We start from the raw sequence: 16,814 nt of genomic DNA, 5'->3' as shown, positions 1-16,814 counted from the left end.
GAAATGGGCAGACTACTGGCAATGCTCAATAGTTAAGGAACATAATTGTCATATTGAGGAAATAGAGTTCGCCCATCGGAACCAGTCTTCTGCTTTCATTGCAAATGTTATGTACGGAGAGATTGTGGACAACCTAAGGTATGAGCCACGATCAATAATCCGTGCTATTGAGCAAAGGTTTCAGTACACAATAAATTATGCGAAGGCATGGAGGGCGAAACAAAAGGCTATTGAGATTAGGTTCGGTACATATGAAGATTCGTATCACAATCTACCTCGTCAATTAGCCACAATTTGTGCAAGAAATCCAGGCAGCTACTATGATATCAAGCATTACCCCTCTACTGATGTGGAGTACAACAGAAAAAGAGTGTTGCAGCGTGCTTTCTTTGCATTCGGTGCAACTATCAAAGCATTTAGATATTGCCGACCCATCATATGCCTAGATGGAACATTCCTAACTGGGAAGTACAAAGGGCAGATATTGTCTGCAATAGGGGTCGACGGTAACAACCAAGTGCTGTTACTAGGGTTTGCGTTCGTGGAGAGTGAGAATAGGGACAGCTAGTATTGGTTCCTAGAGCGGGTGAAGCATGCAATTGTTCTTGACCGACCAGCTGTGTGTCTTATTCATGATAGACATGCAGGATTGTTGCAGGCTTTGCTGGATATGCAACACGGTAGCGTGCGACGGGGTGTACTAGTACAGTGGCCAGATCTCAAAAGCAGGTGGTGCATGCGCCATATGGGTGCGAACTTCTACAGACAGTTTAAAAACAAAGAGTTAATGAAGCTCTTTAAGAAGTTGTGCAGTCAGAACCAACAACGTAAGTTCAATGCATTATAGGCAAGACTTGATGAACTGACTCTTAAACAAACTGCGGAGGTCGCACCTAACCGTGAGGAACCAATAGCTCTCGGTCGGCTCCCAACCGATACTCCGCAGATTGTACGGAGATCTGGCTCATCTATTAGGAGCTTTTCACAGTGGATACGCAATGAGCCCAATGAAAAATGGACTCTGCTGTACGACAGTGGTGGTGTCAGGTATGGAGTAATGACTACAAACCTTGCAGAGGTTTATAACTGGGTCATGCGAGGAATGAGGTCCCTACCACTAGTTGGAATTGTAGAAGGCATTTTGCATGGCACCTGCAAGTACTTCATTGATCGGTTTGCAGCTGCTAAGGTTGTAATGGAGAACAATCGTATGCTTTATGGCCGGATGCTATGTGAGTACATGGAGAAGGCAAATAGGAAGGCCCACATGCATCGCGCAAATCAAGAGGGCACAGCAGAGCACAGGTTCAGTGTCCTGTGTCGGGATAAGGGTCGGAGGGGGGGTAGACGTGAGCGGCATGTTCAAGAGTGTGTGCTAAGGAGTGGGACATGCATATGTAGTTGTCAGAAGCCACAATTACTCCACAAACCTTGTACACATGTCATAGCTGCGTGCGCGGAGCACCATATGCTTCCAAGGCAATATGTGTCACAATATTTCATGAAAGATCAAGTACTGAACACCTGGAACCAGGAGCTGTATGGTTACGGCATTGTTGAGACATTTACAAGTAACCCAGGGCCTTCAAGAATATATGTGCCTGATTTGGGAAAGATGAAGAACGCACCAGGCCGAAGACAATCTTGGCGGATTCGTAACGATATGGATGAATCCGAGGCTGGCCCTAGGATTAAGCGATGCAGTTAGTGCAATGAAGTAGGTCACACTTACAAATATTATCCCAAAAGTGCAGGCGGTGATGCACCTGTTGTCTAGGTCAGCTAGTTTTGTACCATTTTAATATGTGTTAATTTCGCGTACGGTTAATTTGCATTCGAAGTATGTTGTTCTTGTATTTATTTCTCAATGTATTAATGTACATGTCTTTCAAATGCAGAGATGGCTCAGCCTTCGACCCCAGAGCTTTTGGACCCTGCCGTGGACAAGAAGCATCGCAGCTTCTTATCCGCCGAGCACCAGACGGACCTAGGAGTGTTTCGCCCACGAGGCCCTGGAGAGCTGCTGACGGTAGACGAGCGCTGGACCCACAGGTACTTAGAAAAGCTGATGGTGTTACATATCATTTCGCTGCTGTTGTTACATATTATTGATGTACATAGGTTGGGAGCGGCCGGACTCCTACCGCTTTGCCGGTTGGTCGAGGCCCGATCGACGGAGAACCCTGAGGTTGCGGCCCGTCGTTTCTACTTTGATCGGTCGCTGATAGCAGCACTGGTCAACCGTTGGAGGCTGGAGACACATACGTTCCACCTACTGTGCGGAGAGATGACCCCGACCCTGCAGAACGTCTCCTACCTCTTAGGCCTTCCTTGCGCGGGAGCTGCGGTTGGGGTGATCGATATGCAGGCTGACTGGATGAACGACATGCATCAGCGATTTGGGCCGGTGGAGCGAAAGGCGGATGCACCCCCGTACGTGCCTGAGTTCTTAGCCGATGCACGAGGGCCAACGAAGAAGTGGATCCTACAGTTCCAGGAATGGTAACATGCAACCTATCGATTTCTAACAAATTATGTCGTAATGATTATTTCTGACACCAGTCATATATGCAGCCGACGTACATCCACCCACAAGCCAACGCATACGCGGTCTCGAGACATTTGGAGGCCTACCTCCTTTGGTTGTTTGGGTGGGTGATGTTCACTAGTGGCCAAGGCCACCTGGTTACGAGGACCCTTATGCCGTACGCCCGGTCGATAGCTGACGCGCATGCAGAGGATGTACCGCAGTTCAGCTGGGCATCAGCTGTTCTTGCTGCGACGTATCGGGCGCTATGCGACGCATGCATGAAGAAGGAGGCGCTAGCCACTTTTGCCGGGTATCCACTTCTTCTTCAGCTATGGTCGTACGAGCATTTCGCCATAGGTAGGCCGGTGGTGGATCGCTCCCCGTACCCAGAGGAGTGGTACGGCGAGATGGAAGAGGACGCGCCGACAATGGCCTCCCTGTGGTGTCGTCGACGGGTACGTAATTTACAGTAACAGTTTCGTTCGTACTATGTAACTCTCTCTACATCTGTATTGATGTTTGTCACTCAGCCACACTGGGCCCACGAGCAGCCTCGCAGTGCGTACGAGCATTTTCGTACCCAGTTTGACAGGCTACGTCCTAACGATGTGGTATGAGAGCCATACAACGTTCGGGCCGTTCATACACGTGCAGGGTTGGGATTGTCACCCTTGTGCACCCGTGACGAGGAGTACTGGCTTACCAAGGCGCCCCTTATCTTCGACATCTACGTCGAAGAGTATTCACCGCAGCGCGTCATGCGGCAGTTTGGCCGTCACCAGACATTCCCGCTCGTCCCCATCCGTACAATCCCCTTGCACGTCCACAGGTACATTTGATAAATTTTAGTTTGAGCAACCTTCGTTTCAGTTTGCCTTACATTTACCGTGGTTTTAATGCAGGTACACGCGGAAAGGCCAGCCAGCTGGCCACCTCTGGGCGGACCGCTTGGCCCCTTACGTGGCAACATGGGCCCAAGCGCTACAGGACGTCGTTGATGAGGCGCGTCCCCACACCGAGGGAAACTTTAGGGAGTACCTACGGTGGTACTTACCTCGTACGCGGACTCGTGTCACCTACACCCCTGATGATGTCCGGGGCCACGTCGCATCGACAACGGAGACATACCCGGTGCATTGGGACGAGGACGCCGCTTTAGCAGTAAGTCATTTTTTGAAGTCCGTACTACATATTGAATGAACATAAACGTATACTTTAATTGTTTACTATTGTTCGTATCCGCAGACAGATATCATTTATGATGTAAATAGGGATGCAGCTGCTGCCATGGATCGCGTCCGGCAAGGGCATCACCTAAGTGCGTCGGATGTTGCGAGCTTCATTAGACGGGTTTTCGACAAGACGACGCGCGCCCTGAAACTCACCTCCTGCCGATCTACCACAGATGTAGCAGGGCCGCCTCCCAGGACGAGTGGTGCACACGCCGAGTCGTCTCGGCCGTCAGACGTGCACCGCCGATCTTCAGTGTCGGCACCCACACGACCCCTTCTATCACGTCTTGGAGGGTCCGAGCAACATGGTACGAATTAAACTTTTGAAAATTATTGATCAATATCCTTTACTTATTGTTATTAAACATTCATTAGGTCCGTCTGCACAAGTCCCGACGCAGCCTCGCAGATTGAGCCCTGTACGTCCACAGTCAGGTACTCCGGGAACCCTTCTTCCTAATTTCTAGTACTTTCAGCAAAATAAGTTACAACTTTGCTCAGATTACTTCGGTGACGAGGCCGGTCCGTCTTCGGCGGCCCCACACCCTACCCCCCCCCCCCCCCCGCAACGTACTACGGCACGTCAGCGTGGCCTTCTTCTGCTGCACCGTCGTACCACGCAGGTATAATTATACATTTTTTACTACTACTTTCAATACCATATTGTTCGTATCTAACGTGATTATTTGTTCACAGGCCCCTCTAGCCAGTACACATGGACACCTGCCGAGCCTTCACAGTCCTCCTACCCTAGTCAGGAGGATGAGGCTAGCCCCGACACCGCATACGACATCGTCCGTGACTTCTTCGGGGGCACACCTGACTACGACGTCCTTCAGCGGTCCCAAGTTTCCAGTGCACCGCTTCGGACCCAGCCCACGCATGACGAGCCCTCGACACCGGTGGTCCCTACTAGGCCTAGCAGACACGTCGGCCCACCTGACCCCCTCACCTACTCCAGGGGTCACGTGAGGGTTAACCAGCAGCATCGGGACCACGATGGGGCGCACGGACGACGGCAACGAGGGAGGCATGAGTAGCATTTTACATTTTTTGTAACTAACATATGCGTATTCGCTTCGTGATGTGCTCATATGTATTAAGACACGTTCACTTTGTATGGTCGACTTACCATTTCGTAAATGCATTTCATATTCAGACACGTTCAATGAACAAGTGACCACACCACTAAACTTTAACCATGACTTGACAACACATGCCTCCTGCCGCAGGCTTTAAACAAGATGTGACAACACTACCCAGCTTTTTCAAATCAGTAAATGACAACACGGGTACCAATAAACGTGGAATCTCTGACCATGGGCAACGACAAAACTATCCTATTCTTCAATATGGAATCCGATGCTCCTCCCGCCAGCTACGCCCATGCCCTAATTCCTTTCTTTAAGAGCGAATCCAATGCTCCTGCCTCCCCCAACTATAAGTAGCTAAACCTCCTTACGGAGAAGTATCGCTCATTTTTCAAATATCTCAAGTGCAATGTCTTCCTCAGCTCCATCAAGCCCACCAAAGAAACATTGGGGGACTACCGTACCTGAAGGTCTCGAACCACCAATGTGCTTCTGTGGTGACCTTTGTAAGCTCCGCGAGTCGCAGGACATCTCATACACCTATGGACTACGCTTCTTCATGTGTGCCAACTACGAGTATGACAAGCCTCGCAATGCAACAACTGGTTATCGACCGGTACGGTAACAGATGTTCGCCTCATCTCTTCCGATTACGCACCCTCTTTTACTAACCGCTCATCTTATTCCATTTGTTCAGCCCCCTCCACCGCTCTGTGATTTTATTCAGTGACTCGACAATGAGCAAAATGACTCACAGAAGCTGTGGGTCGACATGAACATGAGGTGGAGAAGGGAAGCGTACGCACGTCGGGAGTACGAGCAACAGCAAGAGGAACTTCGTCTCAAGCGGGAGGAAGAAGAGCGCATGAGGAAGGTGGCGCACGACCGTACCGTGGCTCAGGCTCGAGAGGCTGAGAGGGAAAGGAAGCGTGAGAGAGCCCGCCGTGCTAAGGCGGCAGGTCCTGATGCCCTCCGAAAGGGAAAGTATTCTAGATGCACGCAGTAGAGAGTACCTAATGTAACCCGACATACTGTCCTTCCCTAAGGCATGTTATGATTAGGATCGGCGCACTAATAAGGTTTTAGTGCGAACCGTACATGCCACCTTTGTTTCCTCATCGTGTCGTCGCGGTTACAGTGTATTGTAATGTTTTCACCATGTGTTCAATACTATGTTTGTCCTCGTTCGCACCCCATACCCACGTAAAATGCTGCAACTACTAATTACTGATTTTTTCCTCCCGTTATTACATAACCTACTCCAAATTCAATTTCTTAATTTCCTTACACCCTTTCTTTTTTTTCCTTCAATTAAAAAATAATACATTTTTATAGGATAAAATGGAAAAAAAATTAATTTTACATGAAAAAGCCCCTAACCGCCCTCTCAGAGAGCGGCTAGGGCCTAACCGCCCCCTGAGAGGGCGGTTACCCCCTCTTGCCACCCTCTGAGGGGGCGGTTAGGCCTACCGCCCTCTCAGGGGGCGGTTAGCACCCGTACCCGCCCTCTGAGAGGGCGGTGGGCGCCTACTTTTGCAAATCTTTTCGCCGGGAATCTATTTATTTAAATTTAAACTCGAAAAAATATAAAAATAAAAAAAAACTCCCGATTGAGCGGCACTCGGCCCTCGCGGTCCTGGCTCACCGCCTTGTATAATACCCGGCCCGTTAGTGTTTCTAGCTTTGGTCCGTGAGATCTAAATGTTTGGGTGTGGTAAGTTTTAATACTATCTTGATAGTTTAGATATGTTGAGATTAGCTTATAAGCTTTCGTGCTCTAAATATAACATTCCGAATTAATCATTTTACACCAAGTGAGGATGAAAGTATAAGAAATGTGCTATGCGTATACGGACCTATCTCCCAGGTGGGCTAGGCTATAAGCGAATTATGGATACAGGATGGCACAGCTGCATAGATTTTTTTTTTTTTTGCACGTATTGAGTGGATATCGCCCACCTTCCCCCGCAGGCCACAACATGTTGAGGGATCATAGCATCTCTAAGAGACACTCTATTTTATTCTCTATAGGTAATTCAGAGATTGATCTTTTGATCCCGTTGGATCGATTGATCTTTTGATCCTATTACATTCTTCTCTCAGTTCAATCGATTGATCGTTTGATCCCGTTGGAGATATCATATGATGGATGGATTATAGTTATAGGAGACGAAAGGATTCGATCGACAGAGGGGATCGTGAGGAAGAACGGGGAGCGGAGCGCGGTGGAGGTGGTTGGTGTAGGGGTATGGACGTCTTGCTCTGTTTGCTCATGAAGAGGAGATAGATGACAGGTGTGGTTTATCCATCAGTGATATAAGTAGAGGATATATAGAAAATGAGGTATTATGAGTCTATTGGAGATGAAAAGGATTTAAGGAGAAAATATTATTAAGTCTCTTTATATGAAAATATAGAGAGTGAGGTTTAAAGAGTCTCTTTGAGATGCACATTTAAGCGGCACCATCAACTAAAAGTTGGGACTTGCGAGCTTGGCTTTCTGTGTCCCCAGACCCAGATGGACATTTTGCAGGAAAGGGACGTCACATGTGGCGAGCCTGTGCGTTTGTGTCTCTCCGGCTTGTCCTCGTGGCTTGTTTTGAATTGACAATGTTCAGTGAGATGAAGAAAGTCTCCTCAAAGAAATGAAAAAAAGCGAGATGAAGATGTCGTGAGTAGCTAGACGAGTAGATATCACTTGTGTGGGTTCAGAAACTGGAGGTCGATTTGCTATGCAAATGAATGATGGTTTGCTATGCAAAAGTTGCAAACTCAGGGATCATTTCATGTGCCATGTCTGTATGTTAAGAATTACACGCAAGGTCTGGAATACAACCTCGCACGAATTGATAATGCTCATTCCTGTATCTGTACATGCCTAGAAGTATAACACGGAGTGATTTCTGTAGTATGCAGTGCAGAGTGGAGATAGATGATAGCCACACATATATACAGCAGAGCAGAGTAACGCAACTCTGTTCTGTTGTCGTACTACCAGCAGAGTACTGCTACATGCTAGTAGTATATGCACCAGCATGCATGCTACTACGTATCTATGCACACTTGGCAGCTGAGCTCACATGTATCTGCGGAGGTAGTCCACTCGTGTCGGATGCTTGAGCTTCATCAGGGCCTTGAGCTCGTACTTGCGGACCATCTCCCTCGAGATGCTGAGGTTGCCGGCGATCTCGCTGAGCGTGCGCTTCCCCCTGCCGTCCAGCCCGAACCGCTGCCTGATCACCAGGTTCTCCTTGGGCTTCAGAGAGTCCAGCTGCGCAGTTATTTGCAGGCAACACCCACCTCGGGTGATCAGATCAGCTTGCCATTGCTTGTCTGTTCCATATATATATGCTTCCATCTCGGTTGATGTTGATTTGGAGTTGTTCAGACAGAAAAACACTTACGAGATCATCGATGGCTAGGCGGAGGAGCGTGTTGTGCTTGCTGGCGTCGACCCCGATGGCGTCGTCGTCGGTGACCTCGTTGATGAGCTCCTCCTGCGTCACGCGGTTCCGCGAGTGCAGGGAGTAGGTCGGCTTCGTCATCCTCAGCACGTCGCGGTACCGCGCCGGAGATATCCCCACCCTCTTGACGACCTCCTCGTCCGTGGGCGCCCTCCCGAGCTCGAACGCCAGCTCCTCCCTGGCCTTGTATATCTCCTGCCTCTCCTGCACGTACGTTGTTCGTTCGTTGCAATTTAGAAGCTAGCTTAATTTTGTCCTCTGATGATCTCAAGACTAAAGGAAGCAGTATTGTAGTTCTTGCAAGCTTGGCATTACCGATTCCATGGCGAAGGGGAACCGTGTGAAGTTGGAGAGCGTCATTGCGCGGACGATGGAGTGCCTGATCCAGAAGAGAGCGTAGGTCGAAATGCGGAAGCCGCGCTTCGGCTCGAACCGGTCGATGGCGGTGATGAGGCCGTTGGCGCCGGCCTGGCAGAGGTCGTCGAACCTCTCGTCGTTGGCCATGTCCGGGTAGTACTTGTTGATGGCGTACAACACCAGCCGGAGGTTGTGCTGCAACCAACATCACCAACCTGTCAGTATATACGCTGCTGCATGCACTACTTAGGAGTGCATCTCAAGTTTCAGTTTCAGAGGCTCCAAGATTGGGTTTCAATTCAGGCTTCAGCTTCATTCCACACCATCCGCAGAAGAGCAGTCGTGCCATTGTTTACCTTGATGAGCTTGTTCCTGGCGGCACGGCCGACGTCGAGGCGGCGCCGCAGCTGCTGCACGGTCATGTGCGTGGCCCCCGCGAGCTCCGCGTCGGTCGGCTCCCTCTCCAGCTCGTCCCGCAAGCTCTCTTGCACTTCAAAGATCGCCTAGAACAACCGTGCAATTATATTGTTTTGCACAACATCAACTCCTAATTTTATCCTCCAATAGAATCAAACACAGGGATCATTCCCAATGATGATAGCATCATTTGGAAGACAAGTGACTCGATTGGTTAACGCTTGCTCACCTTCATGGGCTGCATGGTCTTGAAGAGGCGCGCGCTCTGGGCTGAGCTGAGAACCGGCGGGATCTTCATGCGCTTCCAGTCGAGGCTGCCCATGTCCGTGGACACCGAATGCTCCCTGAGCAGCATCGCCTCGAACTCCCGCTCCTCTTCCTGCTTGCCGCCGGCGTCCCCCTCCCTGCTCTTCATCTCCACTCTCTTCCCCAGGTCCATCCTCCTCCCCCGCTGCCTCCTCCGGCTCCTCACGATCACCGTGCTCCTTCCCTGCATACGCACACAAAGACAAAGTGATTGATTTAGATGCTGCAAGAATTGACAAGGCAGAACTGCTGATCCAATGGTTTGGTGTCTAGGTAGAGAAGAACGAACGCTCACCACTCTGCCCTTCATCTTCTTCTTGGCCTTGTCGCCCTTGTCGTCCTCGTCGTGCTTCTCTTCGACCACGGCGGGGCTGAGCTTGTAGATGCTCTCCAGCGCGGCCGCCACCTCGCTGTAGTCTGTCCTCGACGCCGTTGCCGTGTCCTGCGGCGGCGGCGGCGGCAGAGGGAGCTTGGCCGCGCTATGTTTCTCGGGCGACGCGAGCGCCGAGCAGCTAGTGGACGGCGCCCGTCGCCGTGGCCCTCTGAAGGAGAGCACAGTGGGCCCGGCCGAGCGGCGGCACCCGGCGGCAAGCGGGTGGCTGGGAGTCGTCACGGTGGACGTCATGGCAGGCTGCTGCCTCTAGAAGCTTCTTGTGGCGCAGAGAGAGAGTCGACAACTCAGCTCGGTGGTGTGTCATCGACGGGCTCCCCACCTCCGCCATATAAGTGGAGGCTCCCCGTGATCCGACGGCCCGTAGGCCACTAAAGGCTAGATCGGGCGGCAAGCAGTGCGGACGCGTGGAACCTGAGCGGGCGGGAGAGAGTATGCGTGGATGAGGCGGGCGCCACGCGGAGGAGCGCCATAAGCCGCGAGAAATTTTTGCCATCCCATTCTCCCGATTGGGCTGGCCCACTGAGACTGAGCAGTGGGCCCGTTATTTGGGCCACCAGAAATTTGCCTCCAAAACTGCAGTAGAAAGAACGAAAGTTGCGTCAAAAACCCAGGACCACGAGTTGTTGCATGTACGTACACTAGTTCTTCTTTTTTCGAGAAATATGGATACAGTAAACACAAGTATATATTTTACATCACTAAATAACAATATTTATTGGAGACAGGAGATATGAAATTTAAAGATTAAACATTATAAATGTCTTATTGTCGATAGATAAATTACATATCGTTAAAAGAAAATTTCGTCTAAATAAAAAATATAAATCTAAAATTTAATCCTAATAGATAAGAAGTACCACCAACTTTATTAATCATCTAAACTAAAGTTTAGTTGTCACCCCATCGCCGCCGGCTCCCACGGCCACCTCCTACTTCCGCACCCCTTTCTCCTCCCGCCGCCGGGGCGGGAAGACAGCCCTCGTGGCCTTCTCCACCGAAAGAGAAGGCGGGGAAGGTGCCAGATTTGTTGTGCGTGACTGTCATATCTCCCTTTGTCGTCAGCCGTGAAGGAAGGAGGAGCCCAGAAGTACCGCCGAATCCGCCCCTCTATTTGCATCGCCGCCTCCAATCGCCACCATCATGCCCGGCTGCACTCGCCTCAGTATCCGCACCCGATCTGCCAGGGTTTAGGGTTAGGCGGGGGTGAAGGAGACCGTCATGGACGCCAAGCTGGAGGTGCCACGAATGCTGCTAGGTGGAGTGGGCACCTGGAGGAGACCTGTGGCAAGCCGCGCCGGATGGATTTTTTGTTGCATTAATTGTAAATAACATCATGATTCAAATAGTTTTCCAAATAGGCAATGGTTTGAGAGAAAATTTCATTTAAAGCTTAAAAGCACCCTAAATACATCACATTAATTTATATTTATAATGTTTTCTAAAGTGGTTAGCGGGTTTTTGTGTCGAGCCAGTTATAAAATCGAGCAGGAGGAAATTTTCCTTTTCCCGGCACCCTGTTAAAGGGGCCGTGATACATGTCTTGTTGTTGGTCTCAAAACAACTGATTTCATTACCAAAGAAATTCAATCAATTTCTTGTGTTTGTTCTGTGTTAAAAAAATTGAATGCAATCCAAAAAATTGCCAGTCAAATTTTTGTTTGTCATTCGGGTAAAAGTAACCGATTGCAATTCACAAAAATTAAATTCGATTTTTCCTGTAGCAAAAATATAAATCGTTACGTGTAAAAATTCTATGGTTTGAAAAAACTAACTATAATCTCGAAGAAAATTCGCTAAATGTCTGTAGACAATCCCTTTTTTAATGGGACGAAATGACTTGTTTGAGCAGAGTAAAAGAGCATGGGCCTCATCATACTTCCACAGATTTGGGCTTGATTTGACCCCAACAGGCCGGCTGGGAGGGGACAAGGTTTGTCTGAGCTTAGGCGCGGGCTGCTTTGTGATATCAGCATACCTGACCCCACAGTGGTCCTTTTCTATTTGCCATCGTTGTTTGGTCAACACTGTCCAAAGTCACATCTAATCCACCATGGGTTTTAAAAATGTTAAAAATCTAAAAACTTCAAGTGCATATTTTTTATCAAATGCTTCTTCTATTTTTTGACACACATTGAGATAGGTTACAGATAAGTATTGCAAGTCCAGATATAAAAAAGTCATAAAATAGAATAAAATACACATGTTCAGATATTATTTCACTAAAAATAAATGTGCATGTCATAAATCTAAAACATGTACATGCAGTTATTAGATGTGTCCTTTAAAAAACCATCAAAAAAATCAGTTGAAGTGCCAATAAAATCAAAGAAAATCAGGGTTCAAATTTTGGGCAAAAAAGTCGTTGCCTAAACTTCGCGCAACTATGAATTTTTAGAATGTTACATGAGTACAATGAGATTTATAAATAAAATATGAGTATATTGAGGCTCTACATCTAGCATCTGCTCTACTCAATTCCTCACACTATCTGCCTTCCATGTTTCTGCAATTATTTGTGCTTTTCTCTGCAAGCAGAGACAACAACTCTCGCCTGATTTTACTTAAAGATGCATCACAAAATGTGCCTAAATATTCATGTATTTGTTCTCACCTAAATGCTAAGATAGATTCCTTTAGTGCACATAATTAGTTCTGAATGTGCATGAATCATGTTAACTAGTCCAAAGTCTAATACTGTTGAAAACAAATGCTTACTGTTTACCATTCTGACAAGAGGTAAAAAATTTAGCACACTGACAACACGTAGTTAAACTGAGCCTTGTTTAGTTTTCAAGTAAAGCTAGGTCAACTAGTCAATCTGATTTTCTCCTTTGTAATTCGTATAGACACAGGGATATGATTCAGGTTTATGTATATATGCATCAGAAATTTTGAGCTTGCTCTTATTCTTTAGCTGGAATTCTGGCATGCTGCAGATTTTAGTGAGAAATAAGAAAGATATTCCTTGATGCCATTCCAAGTGCAAAATAGTGGGCTATTTGATTACTTGATCAATCTGGGTCTTGAACTGTTACCTTGATCAGAAATACTAATTTTTTTTTGTTGGGTAACCATATCACCAAGAATGTACTGACTATACTGTTACCTTGATCAACAATACTAAAATTGTTGGCTCAATTCATTTGGTCTTGGAATTGGGGTGCTGAAATTGTTGTGTAATTGCCAAGTTGCTGGTTTCTTGTTTGATTAGTGATTAAAGTGGCAAAGCGAGAGGTATATTAGCGGGGGAACCAGAGGATATAGCCCCTTTCACTACTTCTAACACCATGTGGTTCTCAAATTGATATTTCCTCTCTATTTTCTTGGAGCCGAAAGATATGCATGGACGGATTGATGCTGTCCAAAGGAAAGGAGAGCCTTTTGGTTCCTGATAATGCACAGGTATAATCCTCATAGTTCTCAGATACTGCTGTTTCTCTTTGTATTTTTGTTACGCTTATTGAAAAATCCATTTTCTATGAAAGGTCATAAGCTCATCAGTTGTGGATCGTTGCCCACATCGTTTAGAGATTCAGAGTGTAGCTCTCACAGAGGGTGAAGGTGCAATCTTCATCATTTTATGATAACATGGTGCATAATATTATTTCCCAAGTTAAAATTATAAATGGTTGTGCGCTGAATGAATGATCCTAGTGAGTTGTGTTAGTACCGTTTTGTTTCAAAAAGTATAATGTTTCTATTGGTGTTTGAACCGTGCGGTCTTCTCCGTGTTGAATCCACTGATTTATTTTACACATTCCTGACCTAAAATTTATGTGGCCTTTGACAAGAGTCAAGAGTATTCATTTTGCTTAGGGACTGCAGTATCATAAAGGATATTGTTGTTTGAATGACCTCAGATCTATGAGAAATGTATCTTATTGATTTGTAAGGCAAAATCATGATAAGTAATAAATTTGTTTGGTTGATGTTTAATTGATTTGGTTACATCTAATTCTTGCCAAAGTAAAATTCTATCATTTACTCATAACTAAGATCGCCTACTTTGTATTTCTAAATTTGGATTTACTTGTTCAGAGAGAAGTTGGCTCCTCATTTACTACATTCTCTCACCAAGCAATAGACTTCATTTTGGGTAAGTTACATTTGTGTTCTCATGCATTGTACTAGTTACTATTGATTAGTGGGTCGCTAGGTCGGGCATGCAACATCTGTCTGCCGGGGGCAGAAAGATGTCTCGTAGTATATTTTACAAATGTAAATTGTTCTATGACTATCTTGAGGCTCAAGGTTTAGTACAATAGGTTTCAAAGATGTTTCTTTGCTAGGAAGTTAGAACAGAAAATATGTAAATTGTGGCCATGCGATCATTAGATGTTCCTTGATATGACAATAAATGTTATAGGATGGGTTGTCCAAGAATTAAACTACCTAAGTCATGGAAATGTAATTCGCGAAGGATATTAATATTTCTTACGGGCATGAGATTTATTTTATTAGGATCTTATACTGTTAGTTGTTGTTTCCTTAACAAAGGCTCAGGCACCTTGAAGACAGTTTGGATGATTGGTTGAATGAATATCTAGAGAACTATTTGGATGATGACTATCTTGTCTCAATTCATGTTTGCACGCTTTAATTGTTTTTTACAAGTAGAAAGAGGAACTTCTAGTTTAATTAAGCACATCTACATAAATTTGCAAGGCTCGTCATTTCTTCTAGATGTAAGGTAAATACATTGGACAACTATAAGTATAATGTATAATTGTAGTATCTAGTACTGGGAAGTGTTAACTTCGAATTTGTAAATCTGTAAAGTTCTGCAAAGAGTCAGTTTACATGTGTATATTCTCGTGAGTTGCTTATGTTCGTAGACTAGGCATGTCATGTCAAAATAGAACAATTGATAGTGTCGGTGTATTTAGAACCAGGGGTCCCTAAGTCCCGAGGCCAAACCGGCCGCCCACCACATATCACCACCCTGCAAGGTAAAAGCAGAGACTCGGGAGAGGGTGCTCGGGGCTGCACGTGGCAGCCCGCGAGGACTCGGTGCCCCGAAGGTCTCACTCAAGTACTCGGGAGAGGGTGCTCGGGGCTGCGCGTGGCAGCCCCCGAGGACTCGGTGCCCCGAAGGTCCCTCTAAAGTGCTCGGGAGAGGGTGCTCGGGGCTGCACGTGGCAGCCCGCGAGGACTCGGTGCCCCGAAGGTCTCACTCAAGTACTCGGGAGAGGGTGCTCGGGGCTGCGCGTGGCAGCCCCCGAGGACTCGGTGCCCCGAAGGTCCCTCTAAAGTGCTCGGGAGAGGGTGCTCGGGGCTGCACGTGGCAGCCCGCGAGGACTCGGTGCCCCGAAGGTCTCACTCAAGTACTCGGGAGAGGGTGCTCGGGGCTGCGCGTGGCAGCCCCCGAGGACTCGGTGCCCCGAAGGTCCCTCTAAAGTGCTCGGGAGATAGTGCTCGGGGCTGCACGTGGCAGCCCCCGGGGACTCGGTCCCCAGAAGGTTCGCGCAAGATCGTTCAAAGACTCAAAGGGCCCCGTCGCCAGAGTGTCATCCAGTCAAGGGCCCGATGCCGCATTTAATAGGCGCGCGTGGCCTGGCATTCTGACATCCTGACATTCTCGGCTGCCCACGCCCCAGTGTCAGACCCGGCCATGCCCAGGCTGGGGGGCGTGGGTTCATTAAATGCACGGGTCCCGTCCCGTTTCCACTTGCGCACCTCGGGATAACGTTACCAGAATCGAAGCACTCGGCCTGCCACCCTGCCCTGGCAGGAGAACAAGACAGAGTGGGCGCACCGGGCACCTCTGAGGCTGTCCGGTGGGCCTTTCTTTTATGGCACCCCGATGCTTCCACAGCGGCTAGTGGTCGAATGCGCGCCGCCTTCCTCCACCGCCCCTGTCACTTCGCCAAAATGAGATGATTAGGCCTTTCTCCGTGGCACCTGGGCATTGGCATCCCCTCTTTCCCATTCAGGATATGTCGAGGTCGGCGCATCTATAAAAGGAAAGGAAGGAGGACGCTAGAGAGGACGGATAGACAAAGACAGAAAAAGAGAACAAGGAAAGAACAGCCCCGATCGCAAGACGATCAAGAGACCAGCTAGCTAGAACATAAGAGCCTTCGACTCTTTTGTAAAAGAGTTCTCCTTCGAGAACCAGAGATAACACTCACACAGGAGTAGGGTGTTACGCCTCCGCGCGGCCCGAACCTGTCCAAAAACCCGGTGTCCCCGCAAGCCATCGCATTTATTTCCTTTTCCGCTCATTTCCCGTGCAAACTTTTCTAGGATCATCCCCCCGGCCGAATCTCTAAAAAGGGGTCTCTCGGGATCCCTGCGACAGGAGTTCACCCTCCGACAGCTGGCGCGCCAGGTAGGGGGGAATATCCCTAGATTGTTTGTTTCCCTTTTTTCTCCACAGGAAAAGATGGCCGGTGGGCATCGTCTTCAGCGTTCCGGCTCCACTTCCAGTAACGGGACGCCGCCCCACGGCCAAGAGGTTTTTCCCGCCCAAGGGGATCAGGGCGCTGGGCCCATCAGCGCCGCCGCTGCCGGTGTGCTCTCCGACCCCCAGCAGATGGTCAGGGCCCCGGCCGCTAGGTCCGCCTCTGGATCACGTCGGGCGCCGCCCCGGCGCAGGCTCGCTTTTAGTGAGGCCAGCCCAGGGAGCGCCTTGCTTGCAGCGCAAGCCCTCCTCAGGCACCCTCCCATTCAGGCCACGCCAAACACTCCGGAAGGCCGATGGATGCAAGACATCGCCGCGTTGGTCGGCACCGCTCGCCGCCAGGTGCAGGTCGAGAGTCCTCGCGCCACTTTTCAGCGCGGTGCCGCCAGAGTCGGCTCCTCAGCGGGCAACACCCGCACGGGCCGTGGGGTCTCCAGGCGGAGCGTCATCCCCCAGGACGTGTCGGAGGCCCGGGACCTCCGCTTGCGCCTCGACGAGCGCAGGGGCCACGAAGATGCCCGGGTCACTCTCGAGCGTCAGCGGGAGACCCGGCAGGGGGTTGGGGCAGAGGACCAGGCTTCCTCTCTCCCGGCCCACGACCACCGGGGATCCCCGGCTCG

At 48.8% G+C, this 16,814-nt stretch overlaps 2 protein-coding genes and 1 long non-coding RNA gene across 3 annotated transcripts; 2 read left to right on the top strand and 1 right to left on the bottom strand.

Annotated features, from left to right (window-relative positions):
• Positions 1–1,696: 1,696 nt before the first annotated feature.
• On the top strand, positions 1,697–2,179 carry LOC133927943 (uncharacterized). The gene is made up of 3 exons (XR_009911403.1): positions 1,697–1,777; positions 1,899–2,052; positions 2,122–2,179. It is a non-coding gene; the product is annotated as an uncharacterized LOC133927943 (long non-coding RNA).
• A 1,079-nt stretch (positions 2,180–3,258) lies between these two features.
• Positions 3,259–4,324, top strand: LOC133929925 (uncharacterized). The gene is made up of 4 exons (XM_062376681.1): positions 3,259–3,359; positions 3,433–3,691; positions 3,776–4,070; positions 4,138–4,324. Exons 1-4 carry the CDS (start codon positions 3,289–3,291, stop codon positions 4,227–4,229), a joined length of 717 nt encoding a protein of 238 aa, XP_062232665.1. The 5' UTR covers positions 3,259–3,288; the 3' UTR covers positions 4,230–4,324.
• A 3,308-nt stretch (positions 4,325–7,632) lies between these two features.
• LOC133929506 (RNA polymerase sigma factor sigE, chloroplastic/mitochondrial-like) lies at positions 7,633–10,101 on the bottom strand. The gene is made up of 6 exons (XM_062376284.1): positions 9,693–10,101; positions 9,321–9,581; positions 9,031–9,177; positions 8,633–8,869; positions 8,258–8,521; positions 7,633–8,124 (listed from the first exon to the last, which is right to left on the bottom strand). Exons 1-6 carry the CDS (start codon positions 10,020–10,022, stop codon positions 7,930–7,932), a joined length of 1,434 nt encoding a protein of 477 aa, XP_062232268.1. The 5' UTR covers positions 10,023–10,101; the 3' UTR covers positions 7,633–7,929.
• Between the last annotated feature and the right edge of the window lie 6,713 nt (positions 10,102–16,814).

The sequence above is a fragment of the Phragmites australis genome, chromosome 9, assembly GCF_958298935.1.
Source record: "Phragmites australis chromosome 9, lpPhrAust1.1, whole genome shotgun sequence".
NCBI classification, from domain to species: Eukaryota; Viridiplantae; Streptophyta; class Magnoliopsida; order Poales; family Poaceae; genus Phragmites; species Phragmites australis.
Note: the sequence above shows the minus strand (reverse complement) of the source record. Positions and strands in the feature narration are given on the sequence as shown.

Coding starts and splice junctions, on each gene's coding strand:
- LOC133929925 (XM_062376681.1), top strand. CDS start 3,289: ATGCGGCAGTTTGGCCGTCACCAGACATTCCCGCTCGTCCCCATCCGT. Junction 3,692..3,775: donor ACGAGGACGCCGCTTTAGCA/GTAAGTCATTTT, acceptor TCGTATCCGCAG/ACAGATATCATTTATGATGT. Junction 4,071..4,137: donor TGGAGGGTCCGAGCAACATG/GTACGAATTAAA, acceptor AACATTCATTAG/GTCCGTCTGCACAAGTCCCG.
- LOC133929506 (XM_062376284.1), bottom strand. CDS start 10,022: ATGACGTCCACCGTGACGACTCCCAGCCACCCGCTTGCCGCCGGGTGC. Junction 8,522..8,632: donor TCCCCTTCGCCATGGAATCG/GTAATGCCAAGC, acceptor ACGTACGTGCAG/GAGAGGCAGGAGATATACAA. Junction 8,125..8,257: donor GCCTAGCCATCGATGATCTC/GTAAGTGTTTTT, acceptor ATAACTGCGCAG/CTGGACTCTCTGAAGCCCAA.